Source organism: Chelonoidis abingdonii, chromosome 10 (assembly GCF_003597395.2).
Source record: "Chelonoidis abingdonii isolate Lonesome George chromosome 10, CheloAbing_2.0, whole genome shotgun sequence".
NCBI classification, from domain to species: domain Eukaryota; kingdom Metazoa; phylum Chordata; order Testudines; family Testudinidae; genus Chelonoidis; species Chelonoidis abingdonii.
Genome location: NC_133778.1, coordinates 67704125 through 67726950, shown reverse-complemented (window position 1 = coordinate 67726950; position 22826 = coordinate 67704125). Strand labels below are relative to the sequence as shown.

General features: G+C 45.1%; 2 protein-coding genes across 3 annotated transcripts in view; one reads left to right on the top strand and one right to left on the bottom strand.

The window, feature by feature from the left end:
• Nucleotides 1-1097: 1097 nt before the first annotated feature.
• DTX3L (deltex E3 ubiquitin ligase 3L) lies at nucleotides 1098-14010 on the bottom strand. The gene is made up of 5 exons (XM_032794006.2): nucleotides 13787-14010; nucleotides 11682-11917; nucleotides 9078-10625; nucleotides 6910-7127; nucleotides 1098-1638 (listed from the first exon to the last, which is right to left on the bottom strand). The coding sequence occupies exons 1-5, from the start codon at nucleotides 13971-13973 to the stop codon at nucleotides 1569-1571; spliced, it is 2259 nt and encodes a 752-aa protein (XP_032649897.1). The 5' UTR covers nucleotides 13974-14010; the 3' UTR covers nucleotides 1098-1568.
• Nucleotides 14011-14018: 8 nt separating this feature from the next.
• The window catches only part of PARP9 (poly(ADP-ribose) polymerase family member 9), a 32328-nt gene continuing 23520 nt past the window's right edge, over nucleotides 14019-22826 (top strand). Inside the window, exon 1 of one of the 2 annotated variants that reach the window (XM_032794005.2) lies at nucleotides 14019-14125. The gene's annotated coding sequence lies outside the window, so the exon portion shown is untranslated. The remainder of the gene's footprint in view (nucleotides 14126-22826) is intronic. The other variant, XM_032794004.2, reaches the window with a different exon arrangement.

Here is a 22826-nt window from a genome sequence, read left to right as displayed (position 1 = left end):
CTTTTGCTTTTTAATAAAATCCTTCTTTTAAGAACCTGACTGATTTTTCCATTGTCCAAAGATCCAGCGGTTTGGGTCTTTGATTACTTTGCAACCAATTGGTTAGGATATTATTCTCAAGCCTCCCCAGGAAAGGGGGTGTAAGGGCTTCGGGGGGATCTTTTAGGGGAAAAGGAACTCCAAGTGGTCCTTTCCCTGTTTCTTGTTAAATCACTTGGTGGTAGCAGCATACCAGGTTTTAACCTAAACTGGCAGAAATAAGCTTAGGGGGCTTTCAGGTGGGTCCTCACATCTGTACCCTAGAGTTCAGATTGGGGAAGGAACCCTGACAATGATTCAGTGTGAAAATAAGCAAGTTTGCCAATTCTCATTTTTCCCCAGTGGCCTCTCAGCAAGTATTGTATAAAAAATACAGTGGTTTGAGCATTGTCCAGCTAAACTCAGGGTTGTGAATTCAATCCTTGCGGGAGGCCACTTCAGGATCTGGGGCAAAAGTCAGTAGTGGGTCCTGCTAGTGAAGGCAGGGGGCTGGACTTGATGACCTTTCAAGATCCCTTCCAGTTCTAGGAAATAGGTATATCTCCAATTATTATTATTTTTTTTTTATGTATTGAAAATGCACCTCCCTCCCCAAATGAGTTTATTTATTAGCAATATAAATTAACTCTAAAGTACTTGCTTGGAGGTGAGCCATTGCATTTGATTAATTTATAATGACATCTAGGTTGCTGAATCTTCTAGGATCTCTGCTATCTTCTTCTGGTTATGGCAGGGTGGACAGTTATGTCAAAACCTCATTTTGTTGTAACACTTGCCCATGCCTTCCATCCTTTGTATGTTGTCGTAACTTACTATGTTCATCAAAAGGTGGGCCGGATCCCCCTGTGAATAGCCCCATTGATTTCACTGACTATTACCTGCCCCTTAGATTGTAAAATCCTGGGAGCAGGAACTCTCTTCTCTTCCGGTATTTCTGGATAGCCCAATGCACACCTATGCCATTGTAAAAATGGTAAAATATCTTTTTTTTTTCTTTTTACATATTATCTGTATGTGCAGTAGAAGACTGCATGGAATTTCAGACAACACAAGACAGCTGAAAGAGATCACATTTTTACTTTGTGAAAACTACTTAGCTAATAATCATCAAGTGCACTAAATCAGATATGTGTTATAACTGTAAATTTGAAAAACAATTATTTTGTTAATGTAAAATATCAGTAAAGTAAAATGTCTACAATAATCAAATCATATCAGCAGAGAGTACTTCATCCACATACTGGAAGATACATTATGATTATCAGCGAAATAAAATAAAAAGTTAAAAGCAATTTAAAATGCAATGCCTATAGGCTTGTTGTATATGCAATCAAAGACTTAGAACCATGTCCTGATTTTCAGAGGTGCCAGGCCTCTGGATTCATTGGGAGTTTTGGACAATACAGCAATATTGTGCTTTTCTTGGAAGAAGTCCTCTAAACTTTACGCATCTGTAATCAACTGATAAACTTAAGTAAATACTATATCTTATAGTGAATTCAGCTTAAAAGCAGTTGGCTTACATGTCTTTATTCAATTCCTTTTGTTTTCAGTTCTTCTCGAACACGTTTCAGATAATCAGGATCAGGATAACCAAACCTAGAGGAAAGAGAGAAGACCTGTTTGACCACTTACATAATGAAACAATATTTCCCAATTCTACAGCTCCTTCCATTAAAATCTCTTAAAGCACTTTTACAAACATTAGTCTTGTGAAACAAACAGGCCCTAATTTACAGATGAGAAAAGTGAGGCACAGAATGGTTAAAGCTAAAATTTTCAAAAGCAGCCATTCATTTTGGGTGCCAATCTGACACTTTGAGCTGGATTTTCAGACCTGCTGTGTACTTACAATTCCATTTGTAGTCTATGGGAACTGTGGGTGCTCAGCAACTCTGAAAATAAAGCCCTAATTGTCTCAAAACAGGCACAGTACTCAGGCAGACCAGGGGCTGAAATGAGGCTGCAAAAGTGGTGTCTTTCCTCTCTTTTGATCTCAGATCATCCAGGAACCACTCTGAATCCTAGTACAAATTAGAGCATCCTTAGGGGTGGTCTAAGTGATGCAGTGGGGCCAGGGCCAGCTACAGGCACAAGCAAAGGAAGCAGGTGCTTGGGGTGGCCAGTGTAAAGGGACGGCACGTCTGGGTCTTCGGCGGCAATTCGGTGGCGAGTCCCTTAGTACCCTTCCTCCTCTTTGAGCTGCCGAAGTGCCGCTGAAGAGGAAGAGAGGGAATGAAGGACCCGCCGCCAAATTGCTGCAGAAGAATGAAGTGGCGCAATTGAACTGCTGCTGAGCCACCAACTAGCTTTATCTTCTCCCCCCTCACCCCCTTTCCCCACTTTGCCCCTTGGGGTGGCAAAAAAGCTGAAGCCGGTCCTGAGTGGGGCTCTTATGCTAACTGGTGGGGACATGCTCCATCTGCCTTATGAATATTTCAGATGGTTTACAATAAAACATTTCAATTACAAGACCTTGACATATAAGTACATACCTTATTACAAAACTACCAATATTTGACAGCATGTTGTATACTAACAGTACAGTTATATCATTCCTTTGACCTTTTTTTCAGATGATTTAAAACAGAACCATAACTTGATGTGTGTATATTTAACCATTCATATTAAACTTTTTGAAAGCTTTTCTGGGAAACTCAATGTTTTCTGGGGAAGGGAGAAGGAACTCAGGTGGTAGAAGCTATGGAAAAGCAGGAGGTGTTCAATGATCTCAGCCCTGTAATACACGGAACTGCGGTTGTCCCTGCCTCAATTGCCCTGAGTTGGTTCAGGGAATTGAACCTATATATGTCAGTCTTCATCTATAACTCCTGACCTCTGGCTGGGTTACTTGTGTCTCTGCCCTTTCAGGACTAAAAGGAGTCTGGCCCAACCCAAAGTTCTACTGATCGCCTTAATGGGCTTTCGACCAATCATCCCAGGAGTTTGGCCTTCCTCTCAAGGAATCTTCTAACCCCCTTTACAAGTTTCTTCCCTTCCTTCTTCAACAGGGCAAAAGTAAAGTAAGTTAGAGCAAGAACACAAAGTGAAAGTCCAATATTCCTGTTATTGTTTCTACTTCTGGTCAAAGGTCTTGGCAGTCTTCACCCTTGTCAGTGTAGGGTAGGGAACCCAGATCTACCCTCTCCTATGGGCCCCAGCCCAGGGACCCTGAGTGATACAGTCAGAAACTTCAAAAAAAGAACAGGAGTACTTGTGGCACCTTAGAGACTAACAAATTTATTTCAGCATGAGTTTTCATGGGCTACAGCTCACTTCCTTGGATACACAGAAAGGAACACACAGACAGGAGATATTTATTTGTTTAAATCTCCTGCTGCTTCTCTGAGTTGCTTCCTAACTCAGGGTCTTGCAGGTACCTCCTGCCTGGTAATCTTCTCTGCTCTGTTCTGGCAGTAAAATGATGTCTCTGTGCAGCTTGCTCTGGTCTGATCCTGTGGAGCTCCTTCACAGTGGCTGTTTCTCTGGATTGCAGCATTTTACTCTTGCTGTTGTTAGCCTTCCCATTGGCTGAAGCTGGGGACATGACGGCTTCCTTTTTAACACTTTAGGGTCCATTCCCTTGTAGGGTCTATACAGCTCATATAAAGGAAGATGTACTTCAGTTACTGTCCGCTATGTTATACCCTTCTTGACTATCTGTTGTTCCCTGAGGACAATATTATTGTGTCCATATCAAAGCATTTCAATTATTGCAGTATTTCTGTTGTACTGATTTCCTGTGCCAGGGATATACTATTACCTTCATTCTTTTTTAGTGGGTTTGTCTGGCACTGCTCTCACACTGACATGGCCCTTATATGCCTGGGGTTGCAAAGGGCAGTGGCGTACAGCCAATTACCCGGCTTCTACAGCATCTAGGGATTCCTCAATGCAGGGGTAATCTTCCCTTGTTCCAATAGGGCTGCTTTATGGCCCTGTGCCAGCAAATTGGTGCAAAAGGGCCAAACTGGAAGCTAGATTTGGCCCCGCATCATCTTTCTTTTAGTCTTATCCCTTATCACAAGAACATCTTTTCTCCTCGATAGTTTATACAGTAATATAGTTTACCATTTTCTCCTGATAGTATAGAGAAATTTATTACTATAGTGCTAACCATTGTAATACTATGGTTTACACAAATACTTGTACTAAACCCAGTATATAGTACATACAATTTCTGAGCTCCAGTAACTTGTTTTCTTGTTAAACAACACACAAAACTCTGATGCTGTAATTTAAAAAAAATGCCTGATTTGCGCATTTTGTAGTGAAGGATCTCTCACTCTGAAAAAAATTACTTCCATGGGCTGCCGTTTTATACTTCGGAATAAAGCTAAAAACTTGAAGACTGGACGGTTTAAAGGACTCATAAAAAGATAAAAGAGCTTTTCATTGATATGTCACTGGTATCATTATGGCTCAGGTCAGGTCTATAGGGATCATGAATCATTACCATCTAAAATGCATTAGCAGTGTCGGTCTACCTATAGTAGACAAGCACTCCTACCACCAAAACGGTCAGTGACAACTGAAACTATTGTTGGCAACCTCAGAAAAGAGGCCAAGGACACGAAGACTGAAGACCCTCAGGAAATACTACCCTTTTGTCAGAGGTGGGATACATTTGAAGGCGGGTGAGGGGATGTTTGCACATCCCATCTACGTTGTACCATTGTCTATGGATAGAAACAGTCTTCAAAGCTCTGTCCACACCGGAGAAGTGAACTGCTGCAACTTGCAACAGAGTGATTTCTCTCATACAAGCTGCAACTGAGCATAGCATCTACCCCAGCCTTCCTGTTTTGAGTGCACACAGTGCTCTGCATCCACAAGCAGCACTCCTTGCAAGTAGTGCAGGATACAGAGATTGTTGCACCTACCCCAAAGTTCCTAGCATAGCTTCATAGAGAAAGTGCATTAATGTCTGTGGTCTACAGTGTATATGGCCACCTGTTCACATTTTGGGTTTGGGCCAATGGATGCTTCTAATAGTTCTGGCCTGTCCAAAGACCCACATATGCACTATGAGAGGAAGGGCCTATACCCTGTTACTCCCTCATTACTCCCTCACCCCTGCAGATGCAAGGGTGCCGAGGATCTCTCAAAGTGCTGCTAGACTGACTCTGGGCCTGGAGATCCAGACAATGTTGCAATGATCATCTAGGACACTGGTTTTCAAACTTTTTTTCTGGCGACCCAGTTGAAGAAAATTGTTGATGCCCGCAACCCAATGGAGCTGGGGATGAGAGGTTTGGGTTGTGGGAGGGAGTCAGGGCTGGGGCAGAGAGTTGGGGTACACGGGTGAAGGCTGTGTGGTGGGGCTGGGAACGAGGGGTTCAGGATGTAGGAAGGGGCTCTGGGTTGAAGCAGGGGGTTGGGGTGCAGGAGGGGGTCAGGGCTCTGGGCTTGGGGTGCAAACTCTGGGGTGGGGCTGGGGATGAAGGGTTTGGGGTGCAGGAAGGGGCTCTGGGTTTGGGGGGGCTCAGGGCTGGGGCAGAGGATGGGGTGCAGGGTTAGGATGCGGGCTTACCTTGGGCAGCTCCCGGTCAGCGACGCAACAGGTCAGCGACGCGGCTTCCTGCCTGTGCTGGCACTGTGGGCCATGCTGTGCCCCGGAAGCGGCCCACAGCAGGTCTGGCTCCTAGGCGGAGACACGCGGCCCCCTCAGCTCCTGGCCGATGGGAGTGCAGAGCCAGTGCTCGGGGCAGGGGCAGTGTGTGGAGCCTCATGGACCCCTGCCAAAGAGCCAGACCGGCTGCTGGCTGCTTCTAGGGTGCAGCGCGATGTCAGAACACATAGGGACTAGCCTGCCTTAGCCAGGCAGCACTGCTGATGGGAATTTTAATGGGCCGGTTGGCGGTGCTGACCAGAGCCGCTGTGACCCAGTGACTTACACTCCGCGACCCAGTACTGAGTCGCAACCTGCAGTTTGAAAACCACTGATCTAGGAGGTGAGAAGACTGGGTTCATTTACATATTCAATTATTTTGTAATTTGACTCTTTTTGACTGATTATTCTGTTTTGGTATGTATATAGATATTTCTTTATGCCCTCGGTGGGGCCTCATAGGAGAAATAAATAATTTAAAAACGAATTTTGTACAAAATGTGCATGTTTGTACAGAATGTTAATATGGTATTTTTCATTCTGTATCTGGGACGTGCTGAAGTGGAAGTTGGGGTGTTGGTTCTTGGGGGATGAGTAAAGCTGAAACAGGGAGTACCACCACATATGCTCTCAGATCTGCTTTGTTCTGAAGAAAGGAGGGTACTTTAGAGCAAGCAGAGATCAGCTGAATAGCTTCTTGGGTGCCTTTTGCCATATATAGAGCTATTCTTGACAGGTGACAGCCAGTGTCATTAACTGTGAGTGTCACAAAGGGTTCAATGTAGAATTGTATTTGGAGGAATAACTGCATTGCTGTATCTACAGTGCTTGCATTCCCTGACCACACCGACTCTGCAGCAATAGAGTGACTAAGTGGAGTATGTAATGGTGCTTAGCCTTGCCTAGAGTAGGTGCTATTGTAATGGTGGTGTTAATGGCTGTGCATTACTGAAAGAAGTTTTTGCGTGGATACAAGGGGCCTGTTTCTCCACTGCCTTGCACCTTGTGTAGTTTATTTACACCCGTGCAAACTGAGTGTAAAATGTATCAAATCAGGATTCTTACAGCAACCCACTTTGCACAGGCATAAATGACAACACAAGGCACAAGGCAGTGGGGAGTGTGACCCAAGATGTTTTACGCAAATGCCAGTAACTTGCAATGGTGCTAGCAATGCCAAAATGCTTTAGTACAGAGAAGGCTCGGGCCCGTCAATATAGCATCTTTGGCAAGCACTAAAACCACTTAAAAATACTCACATTTCAGGTCCCCCATACATGCTTGTTTTATGGTGAATATCATTCCAGGTGATAACATCATTTGCACCAGAAGTACGTGATTGCCCCACTGTGAAGATCAATCTTTGGTCAAAGGCCCTTTTAAGCATCTGCAAAATTTCTCTTCCTTCCTTGTTGTCAGGTAAGTATGCTGTTCGACTTGTTCCAGAGTATCGTTTGCCTGGGTTTGGATGGTTTTTCTGTTTTGTAAAGAATACAACAAAAATGGTTTGTATACCCAAGGCCCTTAATTTTGTCTCTTTAAAAAAAATGTTCTTGAGAATGTACCAGTGTTTATTACAATTAAAAAACAATGGGGAGAAGGGCAGCAGGAGGGGAAATCAGTCAAAATCAAAAACGAAGGGCAGCAGGCAGGAGAGTGGTGCTTGGTACTCGCAGGGGTGGAAGGATACCCAGTACTAGGATGTAGCGAGCAAGTGGGGAGCAGTTCCCAGTACTTACAGGTTGCAGCAGGGGACCTCATGATATAGCAGTAAAGGAAGCTTTCCACACCCTGTGGGCCTGTTACTGCAGTGGTCGGGTGGCTTCAGCTGCCAGGACCCCAGGTCCCTTCCCAGGTCTGCTCTCCCACTGAGCAGAGGGAGCCATGCTGAAGGGCCATGGCCAGGAGGCGAGCAGAAGGCTGTGCCCTGTGAGTACTGGCTCCTCTGCCGGATAGACCTCCCTCCCGACCCTTTAGAGAAAGGGGAAGGGAACATGCTGAAGGACTGGGGTCAGGAGGGTGTCTGTCTGATATAGGGTGACCAGATAGCAAGTGTGAAAAATTGGGACAAGGGGTAGGCGGTAATAGGAGCCCATATTAAAAAAAGCCCCAAATATCGGGACTGTCCCTGTAAAATCAGGACATCTGCTCACCCTAGTCTGATAGGGGGGCCAGTACTCATAGGGCACAGCATTCAGCACCCTGTAAGCCTATTGCTGTAGTTGGGCAGTCTTAGGTGATGGGACTCAGCTCCCTGCCCATCTTTGAACAATTCCTGGGTCCCAAAAAAGCCAAAGTTTGGGTGAAAAATTGGTAAAGCCTGAAAACTGACTTTTTCAAAACCCTGGATTTTTTCAGAGAAAATCCGTAAATACTCAAAACAAAGGGCCTTCTGTATACTGTAGATATACGAAAAATGTGTGAAAGCGAATCTGCCACCTCATTTTCTGCAATGCTATATATTCCCATCTCCCCACATCCATTCTCCAACTCCTTCAGTCTGTTCAAAATCTACACTGCATGCCTAATTTTGACTTTGCCTTTCTATTTACACATCCTCTCTTTCACCTCTTCACTGGTTTCCTATGTATCTGAGGTGTCACTGAAATTCACCCTCATTTTCAATAGCCTCACCAGAACTATTCTTTGTTAGAGCATCTCATCTCTCCTTTCCTTCCTTCCCATCTCCTTCATTCAGTTTCTCACATTTTCTTGTCACAATTCATTCATTCATTGTTGTTCCTAAATATTATGTTCTTGCTTTCCTAGCTCTCTGGAATTCTCTCTCCCTCCTCTCCCTTTGCTTTTCTCACTGAGGTCACTGCAAGTGTTGTTTGGTCTGCAGTAGTACCTAAGCGTCTTGATCAGGGTCCTATTGTGCTAGGTGCTGTATAAACACATAACATAATCCAAAACCCTTAAAATCATTTCCTCCCCCCGGTGCACTACACACTTCTGTAGCCAAATGCTGGCCTGATTCTCCTCTCACAGCAGTTTTACACCAGCATCACTCCACTGATTTCAATGGAGTTACTCCAGATTTACATCTACATGACAGGAGAATCAGGCTCACTGTGTATAACAGTGAGGGCTGCCATTTGGTTTTATCTTTCATTTGTATGGATTAATATTTGATATTGTTGTGTTTCCCTTGTAGCTCTGACCCAGCACTGCGTGTTAGTGCTGCATATTAATGGCACTCCGTAAAGAAATATAATATATTGTGATGCGGTATGAGAACCTATTATGAAAACTGAGATTTGTAATGTATAATCAGAGTACCAGAGCCTAACAAAATATATTGGAATAAATATCTGCTGGATTAAAAAATTCTCTTTAGGATATAAAAATGGAAAAATATTGGATTCTATATTTGAGTTCAGTTTTGTTAACCGAACAGCTTTCACACACTTTCAAATATACTTACAGTTTGAATCCCAGCTTGCATATAATAGTTAATCTTAATAGTCCCACACTGAGGATAGCCAGGGATTGGAGAAAAAAACTTTGAGACAGACATTGTTCCCTCTGGTTGATTTCCTTGTATGAGTCCATAGACTGTATTACAGACAGGACAGGCAGGCTTATATTTCATGGCCTGTTGGATGCATGCTTTGCAAAATTCATGTTTGCACTTTTGCAGTACTTCTTTTTGATGGATTTTATCCATGCAAATGGCACACTCATCTTTGGCTTCTTCTGCTCCCGCTTCCTTTGGTTTAGGTTGTTCTTTGGGAGGAATCCTATTCATTTTCCCATCATCAACTGCATCCAGGGAAGTTCCTGTAGCACCGCTACAGCTGGTACCATACGTGAGAGAGGTCCCTTCTTTAATCTTTACAGGGCCTTCAATATAAAGAAAGCTCCTGATGTGCTTTTCCGCAGCATGCAGAAGATCTGGTAAACCTTTTAAACTGAGTTTCTCCTCCTTGTTCTTAAGTATTATACCTGGGTTTTCCACTTGTAGTTTATTAAAGTATTTATTCAGCTGTTTTTTCTGATCACCTGAAAGTTTCAAGCAGAGGTCTTTTTCAGTTATCATTGCTGAGGCCTTCTGAAATGCATTAATGAAGCTTTCGTAAGCATGTGCAGACATATCTGAATCTTTGTTCTTAGGTTTAAATATGACGTATGCTGTCTGGCTCCGTGGAGAGCCCTTGTTTTCCATTATGGTATCAAATGTTTGATTTATCACTTCAATTTCTTTACTTAATATTGTTTCCAAGAGTTTAAACCCAACAGAATCAACTTCAATTCCATTCCTATATGCGTAAGCTTCAGATGTTATTTTCATAGGTTTTTCAAGTGGGGTGTTCATGTTTTTTTCTTCAAGAAATTTTTTTGCAGCCAAAATCTCATTTGCTGGACCACGCAGTATTACTGTATTCCCTTCACTTTTGGCAAGAAGACTCCTAAACCTGGTATTTAATTTCAGTAGTGTTTCATTTAACTGGGAAATGTTTGTCAAAGAAACTTTTTCTTGTTTTAAATCTGTTATTCCTTTCTGAAAATTAGTGATAAAAGACTGCTGAGCTCTCTCTACTAATCCAGAACTCCCAACAGATATGAAGCTTACTGAAGTGAGTCCCTTGTCATGCTTTTTGCTTTTTATCTTTACGTTGAAATGTTGCTGTAATTCTTTAATTTGTTCTTCATAGACATGGTTAAAGTATTCATAGAGAGCTGATGGAACTTCAAGATTGTTCACTTCATCCAAACCATTCTCATTCACATCTTCCAAATCATTCTTTCTTTCAGAGTGTGAAAAATCAGTGTGTTGGTCATTTTTTATACGGAGTTCATCAAAATAGTGATACACTTTTTCAATATCTGCATAGTCTCCTGTCACTTTCTCGATGCCGTGGTCACTAGAATTTTTTTCTATTTTTAAGTTTGGGCACAGAGTGCTCACTTGTTGTCTTTGCTGTTTAGTGAACAGGTTGGTATTCAAGGTTGCAGACACATGGAGAAAAATCTGAAAATGAAAGAACACGCAGAGATCATTAGCAGCTTTCCTAAAATTCTCAGCTTGTTCTTTCAAATATTTAATTAAAAAAATCTTTCTACACTAGTTCTCAGCTTGCCAAGATTATTTTGTTTTTACTGTATATAAACACTCTTGCATATAGTCTTCTTTGAACTCATGTACACTGATATACTGCCATTAGTATCCCTACATACACATGCATGAGACCCAATCCTGCTCCCAATGAAATCTGTGAAAAAACTCCCATCTTTTAACGTGAGCTGCGGTAGGGGAATGCAGAGGCCATCCACAGTTCTCTCTTAAATTGAGACCCAGTACTTTGCTAGATATTATTCATTATGCCACAGGAACTAAGGACCATCACAAACCTCATGACTCCAAGTGCAAGGCACACTTCTTTGACCTGCCTTCCCTATCAAAAGCACAGAGCAGTATGTATATTATTCAAAAACAAACAAACAACCCAAAACCAAAACCCCACCAAAACAAAGCACTACATTAGATGTACAATTATCCTCTGGAGAGGATGAAAGAATGAACCACTTGTCACAGATGTGTCTGACACTTATTGTAGTACTGGAACATGCTCAGATTCTATGACGACAAGAGCAGTATAAGAACATATACAGAACAGAATATCTGATTGTACTTATTAGTTCCTTTGAAAGGGTTCCTATATGTGCCTCAGTAGCAACCCACGCGTACAAACTGGTTCTGAAAAATATAAATGTCCCCAGATTTCAAAGGACACGCACATGCCACAAACAGAATTATGACTGCAAATCCCTACCACTGTATTACAAGTCACCATGCCATACTCTGTGTCAATATGTTAATTAGGGGTATGGACATGCCTCAGTGCTTGCTGACCAGGAAGTTTATAAATCTAATGCATATTAACAATTTCCAACTCTTCTATTCTGGTTAGAAGGTGAAATGAGCTCTCTCTCTCCAACTGGTATATGGAAGCAGAGGTGTACAGGCATAAGTCACGAGACCTTTAGATCCTGGTGAATTATTTTTTCTATTTCATATTAAACACACCTTTTCAGTAAATGCTCTAGAAGATGAACTGGCATCATATTTTTCACCAAGCTGCTTCTTATCAGATTTCTTCTGAAGTTGTGAAAAGCCTGAAGTGCTAGATCGGCCTGAGGATTGTGTTGTAGGCTTGCTTTCTGCAGGATCCTTTACTTCTGAATCTGCCTGGATAAATATCTTCAGACTTTTGCCATCAATTTCTAGGGCATGATCTTCATGTGATTTCACGCTGTTCTTATCTATAGTGAGGTGGGAATAAATTGGGAGAGGAGGGGGGGAACTTCTGTTTATTCTGGTGTATCAGTGAACACTAAACAGTCAGATTATCAGGGCTGGTGCAAGAATGTTTCGTGCCCTAGGCGAAACTTCCACCTTGCGCCCTCCCCAACCCCTATCCACACCCCTGCCCCCTGACAGGTGCCCTGGGACCTCACGCCTATCCAACATCCCTGTTCCCTCTCCCCTGGCTGCTCCCCCCGCAGAACTCTGAGGTACCCCCCCACTCCAGCTCACCTCTGCTCCACGCACAAACACTCAGAGCACGTCGTCGCTGCTTCACTTCTCCCGCCTCCTTCCCGAGCATGCTGTGGCTGCTTCACTTGTCCCATCTCCCAGGCTTGCGACGCCAATCAACTCAGAGGCACCACTAGCCTGGGAGGCGGGAGAAGTGAAACAGCCATGGCGTGCTTGGGGAGGAGGCAGGGCAGGGGTGAGCTGCGGCGGGGAGTTCCCCTGCATGCTGCCCTCCCCCCTTACTTGCTGCAAGCAGCCCTCCCCGCGCTCCCCTGCCCCAGCTCCCTCTGCCTAAATGCTGGTGCCAACCGGGATCCAGCCGCCGCAGTCGCTGCCGAAGAAAATGGCGCCCCCCAAATCCTAGCACCCTAGGCGACCGCCTAGGTTGCCTAAATGGTTGCACCGGCCCTGCAGATTCTCCATTGCTTTGCCCCTTGTGTAGTCATTTTCACATGTGCAAAACGAGTGTAAAAGGCTAACATTCTGATCTGGTATGGTTTTACACCCACTTTGCACACCTATGAATGATTACACAGGGGCGAAGGAAGAGTAAAAATAGCCCCCAAGGAATTCACACAACATATATACTGTGAATTTTAAGGTTTGAAACGAGATGTGTTCAAACCTCTTTCGTACTGTCCCAGTGCTGGGGCCATTATGTGCTGGCCCAGTCCACAGCACAAATTAGGGCTCACCACCTAACTGTTATATAGTACTTTTCATCGGTGCATCTCAAAGAGATCTATGCTGGTTGTCAGTGGCCACCAAGGTTCCCATCCATGTTCCCTTCTCCCTGACCATGCCCCTACACTAAGGATCAAGATGTGGGTGACATAGGATCACCCAAAGTTTGCTCTACACAGAGTATCAGAGCCGGCATGTGGCAGAGCTCGCATACCCGACATAGAGAGGTTCACAGCTGGGGTGCTGCATAGGGGCATAGCAGGTATACCACCTTCCCATCCACATGCTCACAGGTGGCTACTGCTGGCACATCACCACCCTGCTGAACGTCATAGCTGATATGCCATCCATCGCCCCTGCTGAGTAGCAGCTGGCAAAATGTTTTGAGTGGCACACGCTGCTGCCATGCTGAGTGACACAATTCACATGCTGACCTGTGACACGCTGCTGGCATGCTATCACATTGTGCAGCGGGCACACTATATCCCTGGGGCACAACTGCTGTGCTGCTGCCATGCTGTTGAGTGACATGGCTGGCACTCTACATCACTGGGGGCACGGATGGCACACCCCATGTTCCCCCACCTCCAGGGCATGGCTAGCACTCCCGGGCTGCACCCCCCACACTCCTGCGGCACAGCTCTCATACACACACAGAGGGTACGGCTGGCACATCCTGCGAGCCCCCTCACCCCCAGGGCACGGCTGGCACACACCCTACGGCCCCCTCTGGGGCTGGCATGCACTGACATCCTGTTGAGCTATATGGCTGCGCCCCCCCCGCCCCCAGGTCACACGGCTGGCACCCCCCTCGAGAAGCCAGAGTGGAGGGGGCCATGCCCTCCCCTCAGCGAGGCGCCAGCCAGCACCCGGGGGCGGGGCGGGGCGGGGCGGGCCCCCCACCCCCTCACCTTTCTCCGAGCAGAAGCGCACCAGGTAGGTGCCCGGCTCGGGGCCCGGCTCCACCTCGCATTCGCCTCCCCCGGAGCGCTTGTAGGACTGGAAGTAGCTCTCCAGCTTGAGCTGCAGCTTGTCGCCGGGCCCGGTCCGGGGCGCCGGAGAGACCCGCACCAGGAGCGGGGCTGGGAGGGCGGCCATAGCGCGTGTGGCCTGCAGCTGGCGGCTGCAAACTTTCGCTTTCGATTCGCAGCGTCCGGAGCGTCGGTTGCAAACAACAGAAACTCCCCGCCCCGCGGCCCGGGCTCAGCCCCACAGCCTGCGGCGTTCCCGCCCGCCCGGCCTCCCGCCAGGTACCGGGGCCACCCCGCCAAGCGGGACATGTGGCGGAGTCGGGTTGGGGCGGGCCGGGCGCGCTGGGGCCCCTCTGGCCGCTGCTGAGGCGTGGGGCAGCGGAGTTCGCCCCGGGGCTGGGTATGGCCACAGGTGCCCTGGGCTCGGGTAGGGTGCATTGTTAGCGCCTGGACGGTGCTTCCTTCCGGGCAGCAAACTAACCCCTACTAGCAAAGCCTTGGGGGTGCAGAGAGGGCCAAATCCGGTGTAGTCCTGACTACCAGGGGGGGAGCAGAGTTTGGCGCTGAATAGCATATAGGTCTGTGTTGGTGGCGCCGGATTTTGATCTCGATAACGCGCCACGTAAATCAGAGTGACTCCATTACACTGAGATAGAATGGGGCCCCGGGTGGGGTTCTTACAAGCCAGTAGGTGGTGCTCCCTTGCGGCGTGAACAGTTCGCATGATTTTCATGTTGTCTGGCTTAGTTAAGTGCTTGCACTGAGGCTGAATTATGGTTGACCCCCTAGGAAGCACATGACACTTTCCTGAACTGTATCTGTTTAAATTCTCACCCATAACATTGCATTCAAGTATTATTTTGCATTGAATTGTTTTGCTATTTTAAGATAAATTAATATCTCACCAATGCGTCTGAGCTTGTAAAGTATGACGTTCCCAATATTTTTGTGTTGGTATATTTTACACGTTTGGGCTAGAGTTGCCAATTTTGGTTGGATGTATTCCTGGAGGTCTCATCACATGACATAATCTTTAATTATGCGGGAGAGATAGCTAAGTGGTTTGAGCATTGCCTTACTAAACTCAGGGTTGTGAGTCAGTCTTTGAGGAGGGCATTTAGGGAGCTGGGGCAAAAATCTGTCTGGGGATTAGTCCTGCTTTGAGCAGGGGATTGGACTAGATGACCTCCTCCAGGGTCTTCCAACCCTGGTATTCTATGATTCTTGGAGCCTCCAGGCCTATCCTGGAGGGTGGACAACCCTAGTTTTGGGCCCAGATCCTTGCAGTGAACTTTGTGGGGGTAGACTTTTGCACTTGTGTGGATCCCCAGTGAAGTCAGTGGTACTATTGGGCATCTGGGAAGTGGCCCCCCCCCAGGCTAAGGAGCGGATCCACAAGATCACAGAACCCCACTGATTACGGGGGACAACTAATAAAAGAACAGGGACAAGAGTGCGGTTAAAGGGTCATAAGAAGAGAGCCTGACGGGGACACCGAGCAGAGAGCCCCAGACAGCGCCCACTGCTCCTCGAAGGCGTCAAGGGAGCCAGTGGACGCCGCCCAAAGGAACTCCGCCCGGATACGTGAACGGACCATGGATTGGAAACAAGCCCCACAGTCACCGGAGTCTCCATCGGCCGACCTCCTCTCCCTGATTGTGTAGATGGCCATTTTAGCCAGGGCGAGGAGGAGGTTGACCAGGAGATCCCGTGACTTTGTGGGGCCACGGATAGGGAGTGTGTAGAGAAGGAGGTGAGGGGAAAAGTGCAGCCAGAAACACAACAGGAGATTGGTGAGGAGCCGGTATAGGGTCTGCAACCTGGCGCACTCTAAGTAGACGTGCGCCAGGGTCTCCCTCACGCCGCAGAAGGGGCAGATGTCTGGGACGGGTAAACCGCGCCAAATACACGCCTGTGCTCACTGCGCCACTGAGGAGCCGCCAGCTGATATCCCCGGTGCGTCTCGGGACCAAGGTAGAGTATAGGCTGGCCCACCGGGGCTCCTCACCCTCCAGAGGTGGCAGGAGGTCCCGCCACTTTGTGTCGGGGCGGGACACGAGGGTGAGGAAATGAAGGGTGTGGAGCACGAGCGTGTTTCCGTGGCGCGTGAAGTCAGTGGTGCAGGGTTGTGCTCATGAAGAACTCATTGTGGGATCAGGACCTTGGATGTGTGTAGATGCATTTTTCTGAACATCCTTGAAATCATTTGGGTAAATAGGACTGCATGTATCTCACTGTGCAAATGCACCTATGCTACTATGTACAGTTGTATAACTGTTTCTGGTGTGCCAGCACAGCAACGCTGCCTGTATTTAATATCGCCTCAAGGGCTTCTATGAACCTGACCCTGAGGCATTCTTTGATGATCTCCATGATCTGAGGAGCTGATTCTCTTCTTACACCTGTGAAAATCAGGAGTCACTCCACTAATACACAACTCCAGTGATACACAACTGATTTAAATGAGAGGAGATTTGGCATTGTGCCTTACATCAGTGATGGTAGCTGATTGTGCTTTTGTTGTTTATGAGCTACAGCCTTTAGAAATAAAGTTTTCCAAGATTTAGAAGCATTTGGAGTTGGGGTTTTGATTTTGTCTTGTACAGAAATTAGGGCCTGGAGGAGACCAGCAGGGGGACAGAATAACATAGCCTTAATGCAGCTTTAGAGACCAAATTGCAGAAGTTTCCATTTAGCAGAATTTTGACTCTATATTAGTTCTGTTCATGTCACCCCCCTGGATGCTTTGCATTTCCAAAAGGGCAAAGATGGAATTGTTCTACATTTCCGATTAAATGATACGGACTCCCGGAGGAAGTTAAAGCCGTATTTAGGGGTTGGTTTATTAGCAGAGTCTCTCAGCTGAAGAATGAAAGAGCTCAAGAAAAAACAGAACTAGAACAGAAGCTAAAAAGGTTACAAGATATTCATAAAAATACAGGTTCAGAAAAAAAATATCAACAATTAACTAATATTAGCAGGAAGTTGAATATGTTGATGACAAATCCCATTGAAAAAGCCTTGAGGTATGCACATACGGACTTTGGCCACCAATTCCTTAAATGCATAACTGCTCTTTACACCAGCCCAAAAGCAGTGGTGCCGGTTAATGGGGTTAAATCTCCCTTTTTGAATTACGCTAAGGGATTAGTCAGGGATGTCCATTGTCTCCTTTACTTTTTGCACTGGCTATGGAGCCTTTTGCACAGATGATAAGGAATAAACTATTCAGTAAAGAAACTTTTCTAACTTTATTTAGAGATCAAAACTAATTTTAATTGGTCCGCTTTTCCCTGGTACCAGTATTTTCAAGTCAGGTACTATGTTTCTCATCTTTCTAGAAAATGTGTTTTATACAGAAAGCTAACTTTAATGGAAGTGATGATGTCTGGTCAATTAGGAAACAAAAAAAATAACTAATTATGTCAATCTTTGCAGACAGCTTTCCTAACAGAAAATTGTCCATATGCAGCACTCTGAGAAAAGGCTCTGGATAGACAAGTTACCCCAGAGGAATCGGGTTTGATCTGGAAAAGAGAATTAGCATCCTCAGTGTTACAATGTTACCTCACACCAGTCAGGTTAAAAATACGCATACAGATGCTCCCCAACTCACGCAAGCATTCCATTCCGGAACACCTTGCGTAAGTCGAATTTTGCATAAGTCGGAGACGTATAACCGACAGCTACACCAAAAATAAAAAAAAAAGGCTTATGCAACTTACGGAACTTTTCCCGTAAGTGCAGGTTTGTGTAAGTCAGGGAGCGTTTATATAGACTGAATAGGGATCAATGTTGGAGAAATTGTGGTGAAAGAGGAGATTTTATGCATATATGATGGACATGTCCAGTCGTTAGAGAGTATTGGGCAGCAGTTCACAATCAAATATCACAAATTATTGGATACTTATTACCAAATGATCCTTTGGTAATCCTCCTGGGGCTTCCTAGTGGAAATGGTCACACAAAAGTAAATGAAGAATTAATCTCTCATCTACTAGTAGCCCCTTACTGGAAAAAAAATAAAATATCCCAACCATTGAGGAATGGTTCAAAAATATGGGAGATTGTTTTTATGGAAAAATTAACACACCAATTATGTACCCAACAAAATACACAAAGGATGGATAGATAGATAGATAGATACTTAGATATTTGGTCACCTTTTATTCAGTACTCAGACAAAGTACATTCACTTGCAAAAAAACTCAGCCCACCTGTCCATTTTGTTTTAATATTAGCATTTGATAGACATACCTGGTCTGTTAAATATGTGCATATAGAAATTTAATTCAATTTAATAAAATAATTAGGAATGACAGAAGTATTGCAATGATGCTCACTGTGTACTATGGTAACACCCTGTTAAATAGAAATATTTGATGTTTATGTATTGCTGTATGTCTCTTTAAACAAAAGCTAACTGTTGTAATGGTTGTTTTGTTGCTGATGTTTACATGGCAAGACTTAGTAAACTTGTTAAAACTTCTTAAATAAATAATGGGTTTTTTTCTAAAGAAAGAAATTAGGGTCTGGAGTAACATCTGGATTTGGATCAGAACCCTCCAAATTGTGGCTCATCTAGATGAAGACATTTGGTCTTCAGAAAATGAACAGTTGGCGTAAATTATTGATATTGCTAAAGATAGACTTCAGCTCCAAAAACACAGCCCTCTAGCACTTGAGTTAAATGAGAACTTGTGAAACTGCTGGTAGCATCCTAGCTAGTAGAGGGCAACATATCACCTGTCCTTCCTCCTCCCCCACACATACTGTCTTACTCACTGCATTACAACAGGCGGCCACTGAGTCCTAAGACTCCAAATGGGCAATGTCATTGTGATGACAGCAGCTGGTTAAACCCAGCTTTATGTTACTCTATAAATTGTCAGGAGAAAAAAGGACGTGATAAGAAGATAAGGATCAAGCCTCAGACTTTTAACTGGCACAGATATTCATAATGGGAGTGCTAATTTAACACCTTACTGTCCTCTGGTGCTGATTCCCTGCTGAATATGCTTTGTAGGATAAGGAGTTTTGAAAGCTGCACACGATGGCCTTTGACTTGCTGAACTCTTCATGGAGCAGAAGTACTGAAATCTCATCTGGACATGAATGCAAAGAGTTCTATAGCGTTTATGTCAGTTGGTTCCTTGATTACTTACAGATCTCTACTATAACATGTATGTCATATGCAGAAGCAATGTATTTAGTGGTCCGGGCAGAGACAACGCATAACTGTTGAAAGTGTGTGTGTGTGTGGCGGGTGTATTTTGAACCCACTCCCTGCAAAAAAATAAATAAAAATATAAACCTTGGCAGAAATGGGGGAGGCGTGACCCTGCCTCCCCTCCCCCCAACATATGTCACCCCTGAGTCTGGGCACAGGTTTGAGAGGCAGAAACTCTTGAGTCAAAATCAGCTGCTGACTCTCTCTTTACTCTTAGACAAATGACCGAGGTCAACATTTTCAAAACTGAGTGCCTAAAGTGAGGTACCAACACAAGTGGCTTGATTACCAGAGGTACTGAGCACCCACGAGTCCCTCTGGTTAACCAGGCAATTTATAATCCTTATCTATTCATCTTCTTATACTGTGCCCAGTTCCATGGTATCTGGGAGCCTGCTGAGGCCCCTGAGTTTGAAAATTTTGGTTTGAATCTGTCTAGTCTGCATTGTCCTAGCTGCAGAATAGGGGTAATATCCCCTCCCTCCTAGGATAGTATTTACCACCTCGCAGAGGGATTGAGGGTTAATGTGCAAAACAAGATGCTGAGCCTGCAGGTGGAGACTCCTGTTGACAGTCTGGGAGCACCATGGCAACCTGCCTGGAGGATTCCAGGGGAGTTAGGAAAAGTCTGTTGGGGAAAGGCAGTTATATTGGTGGGTGCTGGAGCTGGAGGGGAGGAGAGGGCTCAGTGGGGGTGGGGAGGAGAAGGGGCTTGAAGATGGGGAACATGATGAAGATGCTGGTAAGTGACCAGGAAGAAAGGAGAATCAAAGAAGTGTTCGGGGGTGGGGCGCAAAGTGCCAGAGTCAGGGTATTTAAGGGTATAGGGATATTGGAGGGATTACTGCTAGAGAGAATGGCTACATTGGCACTTTACAGCGCTGCAACTTTCGCCCTCAGGGTGTGAAAAAACACCCCCTTGAGCGCTGCAAGATGCAGCGCTGTAAAGTGTCAGTGTAATCAGGGCAGCAGCGCTGGGAGCACAGCTCCCAGCGCTGCACACTACACCCATAAGGGATGTGGTTTACAAGCAGCACTGGGAGAGCTCTCTCCCAGCGCTGCGGCTCTGACTACACTCACACTTCAAAGCGCTGCCGCGGCAGTGCTCCCACAGCGCTGCCGGGGCAGCGCTTTGAAATTTCTAAAGAACCAAGCAGAATTGTAGCCAATTGGTGGTGCTTTCTTAGTGTGTAACCTGGCTTGACAGTCAGGGAAATAAACCAGGTGCCTGCAGAAGGGAGGAGATTTGTCAGCCAAAAGTGGCCTGTACATACAGGCAGGGGGAGAGCTGTAAAATTTGCCTCATACCCCTCTCCACACACACTCAGGTCCAGAGTTGTGCGGAAGCCCCTTCGTTTGGATTTGGGCTCCATTGTTTTGGCCCTTTTCCAAGGAATAACCCCCACTCATTCGCACAGAGATTTCCCTACTCAAATCGTTGAAGAAATTTCAAGCCAGGCCCAAGCAGGGTTTTCTGGTCAGCACAGCTCCTGACGCAGCTATGTGGTCACTAGGGAGAAAGGACTGAGGAGTACCCCTCTTCTCCTTCCCTACTGCCCCAACCCCACCCCACCCTGAAAGCTTCCCTCAATCTCACACGGTGCTCTGCACTCCTAATATAGTGGAAAATGGCCTTTGGAGGCCCCTTACTATCTCCTGAGGCGAGGCAGGGAGAAAATATAAAGAAATGATCAGACCATCAAATTAACTTTCTCTTGGTTACGTTATCCACTTCAGGAAGCTGTTATCTATCCCAAGCTGAAACATACCCCATGTGGGAAAAACAACCAGCATGGCCAGGAAATGTGCTGGGATGAATCTTGCAGGGCCAAATTCACCCCAGTGCAATTTTTTTCTTTCTGTCTTGTCAGTCAAAATGTTGAGCCATTGCCAAGAACAAGGCTAGGGAAAAATACATTGCCTTTTAGTGTATTGAATGTTAAGAAGATTATTGTTATAATGTTAAGAAAATTCAAGTGACCTTTTCTTTACAAAACTAAGGACATAAGAATGGTCTGACCCAGTATGGCCTAAGGTCCATCTAGCCCAGTATCTGTCTACCAACAGTGACCAGTGCCAGGTGCCCCAGAGGGAGTGAAGCTAGCAGGCAATGATCAAGTGATCTGTCTCCTGCCATCCATCTCCATCCTCTGATGAACAGAGGCTAGGGACACCATTCTTTACCCTTCCTGGCTAATAGCCATTTATGGACTTAGCCACCATGAATTTATCCAGTTCCATTTTAAACATTGTTATAGTCCCAGCCTTCACAACCTCCTCAGGTAAGGAGTTCCACAAGTTGACTCGTGCGCCTGTGTTGAAGAAGAACTTCCTTTATTATTTGTTTAAACACTCGGCTACCGGGCTAATACTAATAATTTCATTTGGTGACCACACTAGTTTGCTGTATTATGCGAATAAGAAATCTTCTATCTATTTCTTCACATCACTCCATAGAATTTATATACGCGTCTATCATAATCCCGCCTTAGTCTCGCTCTTTTCCAAGCTGAAGAGCCTAGCCACTTTCATCTTTCTCGTATGGGACCCTCTCCAGACTCCCTGATCAATTTTATGGCCCTTCGTGCCTGAGACTTTTCTAGTGCTAGAATATCTTTTGAGGTGAAGGAGACGACAATTGTACAGAGTATTCGAGATGTGGGTGTACCTAGAATTTATATAAGGGCAATAATATATCTCAGTCTTATTCTACTAATCGCTCTATGTCCTAACTCCGTTTGCTTTTTGGACCGCCCGGCACAACTGCGTGGACACTTCACAGAGAATATCCAGCGCGATGGACTGCCAAGATTTTTCCTGACTCTGTAGCTCAATTGAAGCCACCCATCAATTATATGGTATATGGGGTTTCAATTTTTCCAAGTACGCATACTTACATTTATCCCACATAATAATTCATTTGCCATTTTGTTGCCCAGTCACTTAGTTTTGTAAATGTTTTTTGAGAGTTCTTCACAATCTGCTTGGTCTAACTATTTTGAGTAGTATTTGATCATGCAAACTTTGCCACCATCACTGTTTACGCCCTTCTAAGATCATTTATAATAATATTGAATAGGATTGGTCCTAGGACTGACTTGGGAAACAACCTCAGTATCCCTCATCGAGAAATTTACCATTTATCCTGAACCCTTTGTTCCCTGTCTTTCTAAACAGTTTCAGTCCATGAAAGGACCTTCCCTTTTATCCATGACAAGCTTAAATTTACCGTAAGAGCCTTGGTAGGGACCTCTTCGGTTCAAAGGCTTCTGATAATCTAATCAACTTGGTACGGATCCCCCTTGTCACATGTTTGTTGACACCATATCATTTTTCACAAGAACTCTAATATGATAGTAAGATGGATTTCCCTTACAGAAACCATTGTGACATATGCTCAACACCAGTTTAGTGTTTTTCTATGTGCTAGACAATTTTTTTAACTATTATTTCGACTAATTTGCCCGGTAGAACCGGCCTCAGACGTTAGACTTACCATCTGTAATTGCCGGGAATACCTCTAGAGCCTTTTTAAAATATTGGCGTTACATTAGCCCAACTTTCTCCCCCCCCAGTCATTGCGGTACCAAGCAGAATTTAAAGGAACAGGTTACAACCTAGTTTAATAGTTTCGCAATCTCAACATTTGAGTTCTTTCAGACTCTTGGTGAATGCCATTGGTACCGGACAACTTGTTAATGTTAGAGATTATCAATTAATTCCAAACCTCCTCTAGTGACACTTCAAATC

What these genes read in the sequence shown, in the direction of transcription:
- DTX3L (XM_032794006.2), bottom strand. Translation starts at nt 13,973, where the DNA reads ATGGCCGCCCTCCCAGCCCCGCTCCTGGTGCGGGTCTCTCCGGCGCCC. An exon ending in CTAGAGCATTTACTGAAAAG is followed by an intron (nt 10,626 to 11,681) that starts GTGTGTTTAATA and finishes TTTCATTTTCAG; the next exon opens with ATTTTTCTCCATGTGTCTGC. An exon ending in TGCAAGCTGGGATTCAAACT is followed by an intron (nt 7,128 to 9,077) that starts GTAAGTATATTT and finishes TTTACAAAACAG; the next exon opens with AAAAACCATCCAAACCCAGG.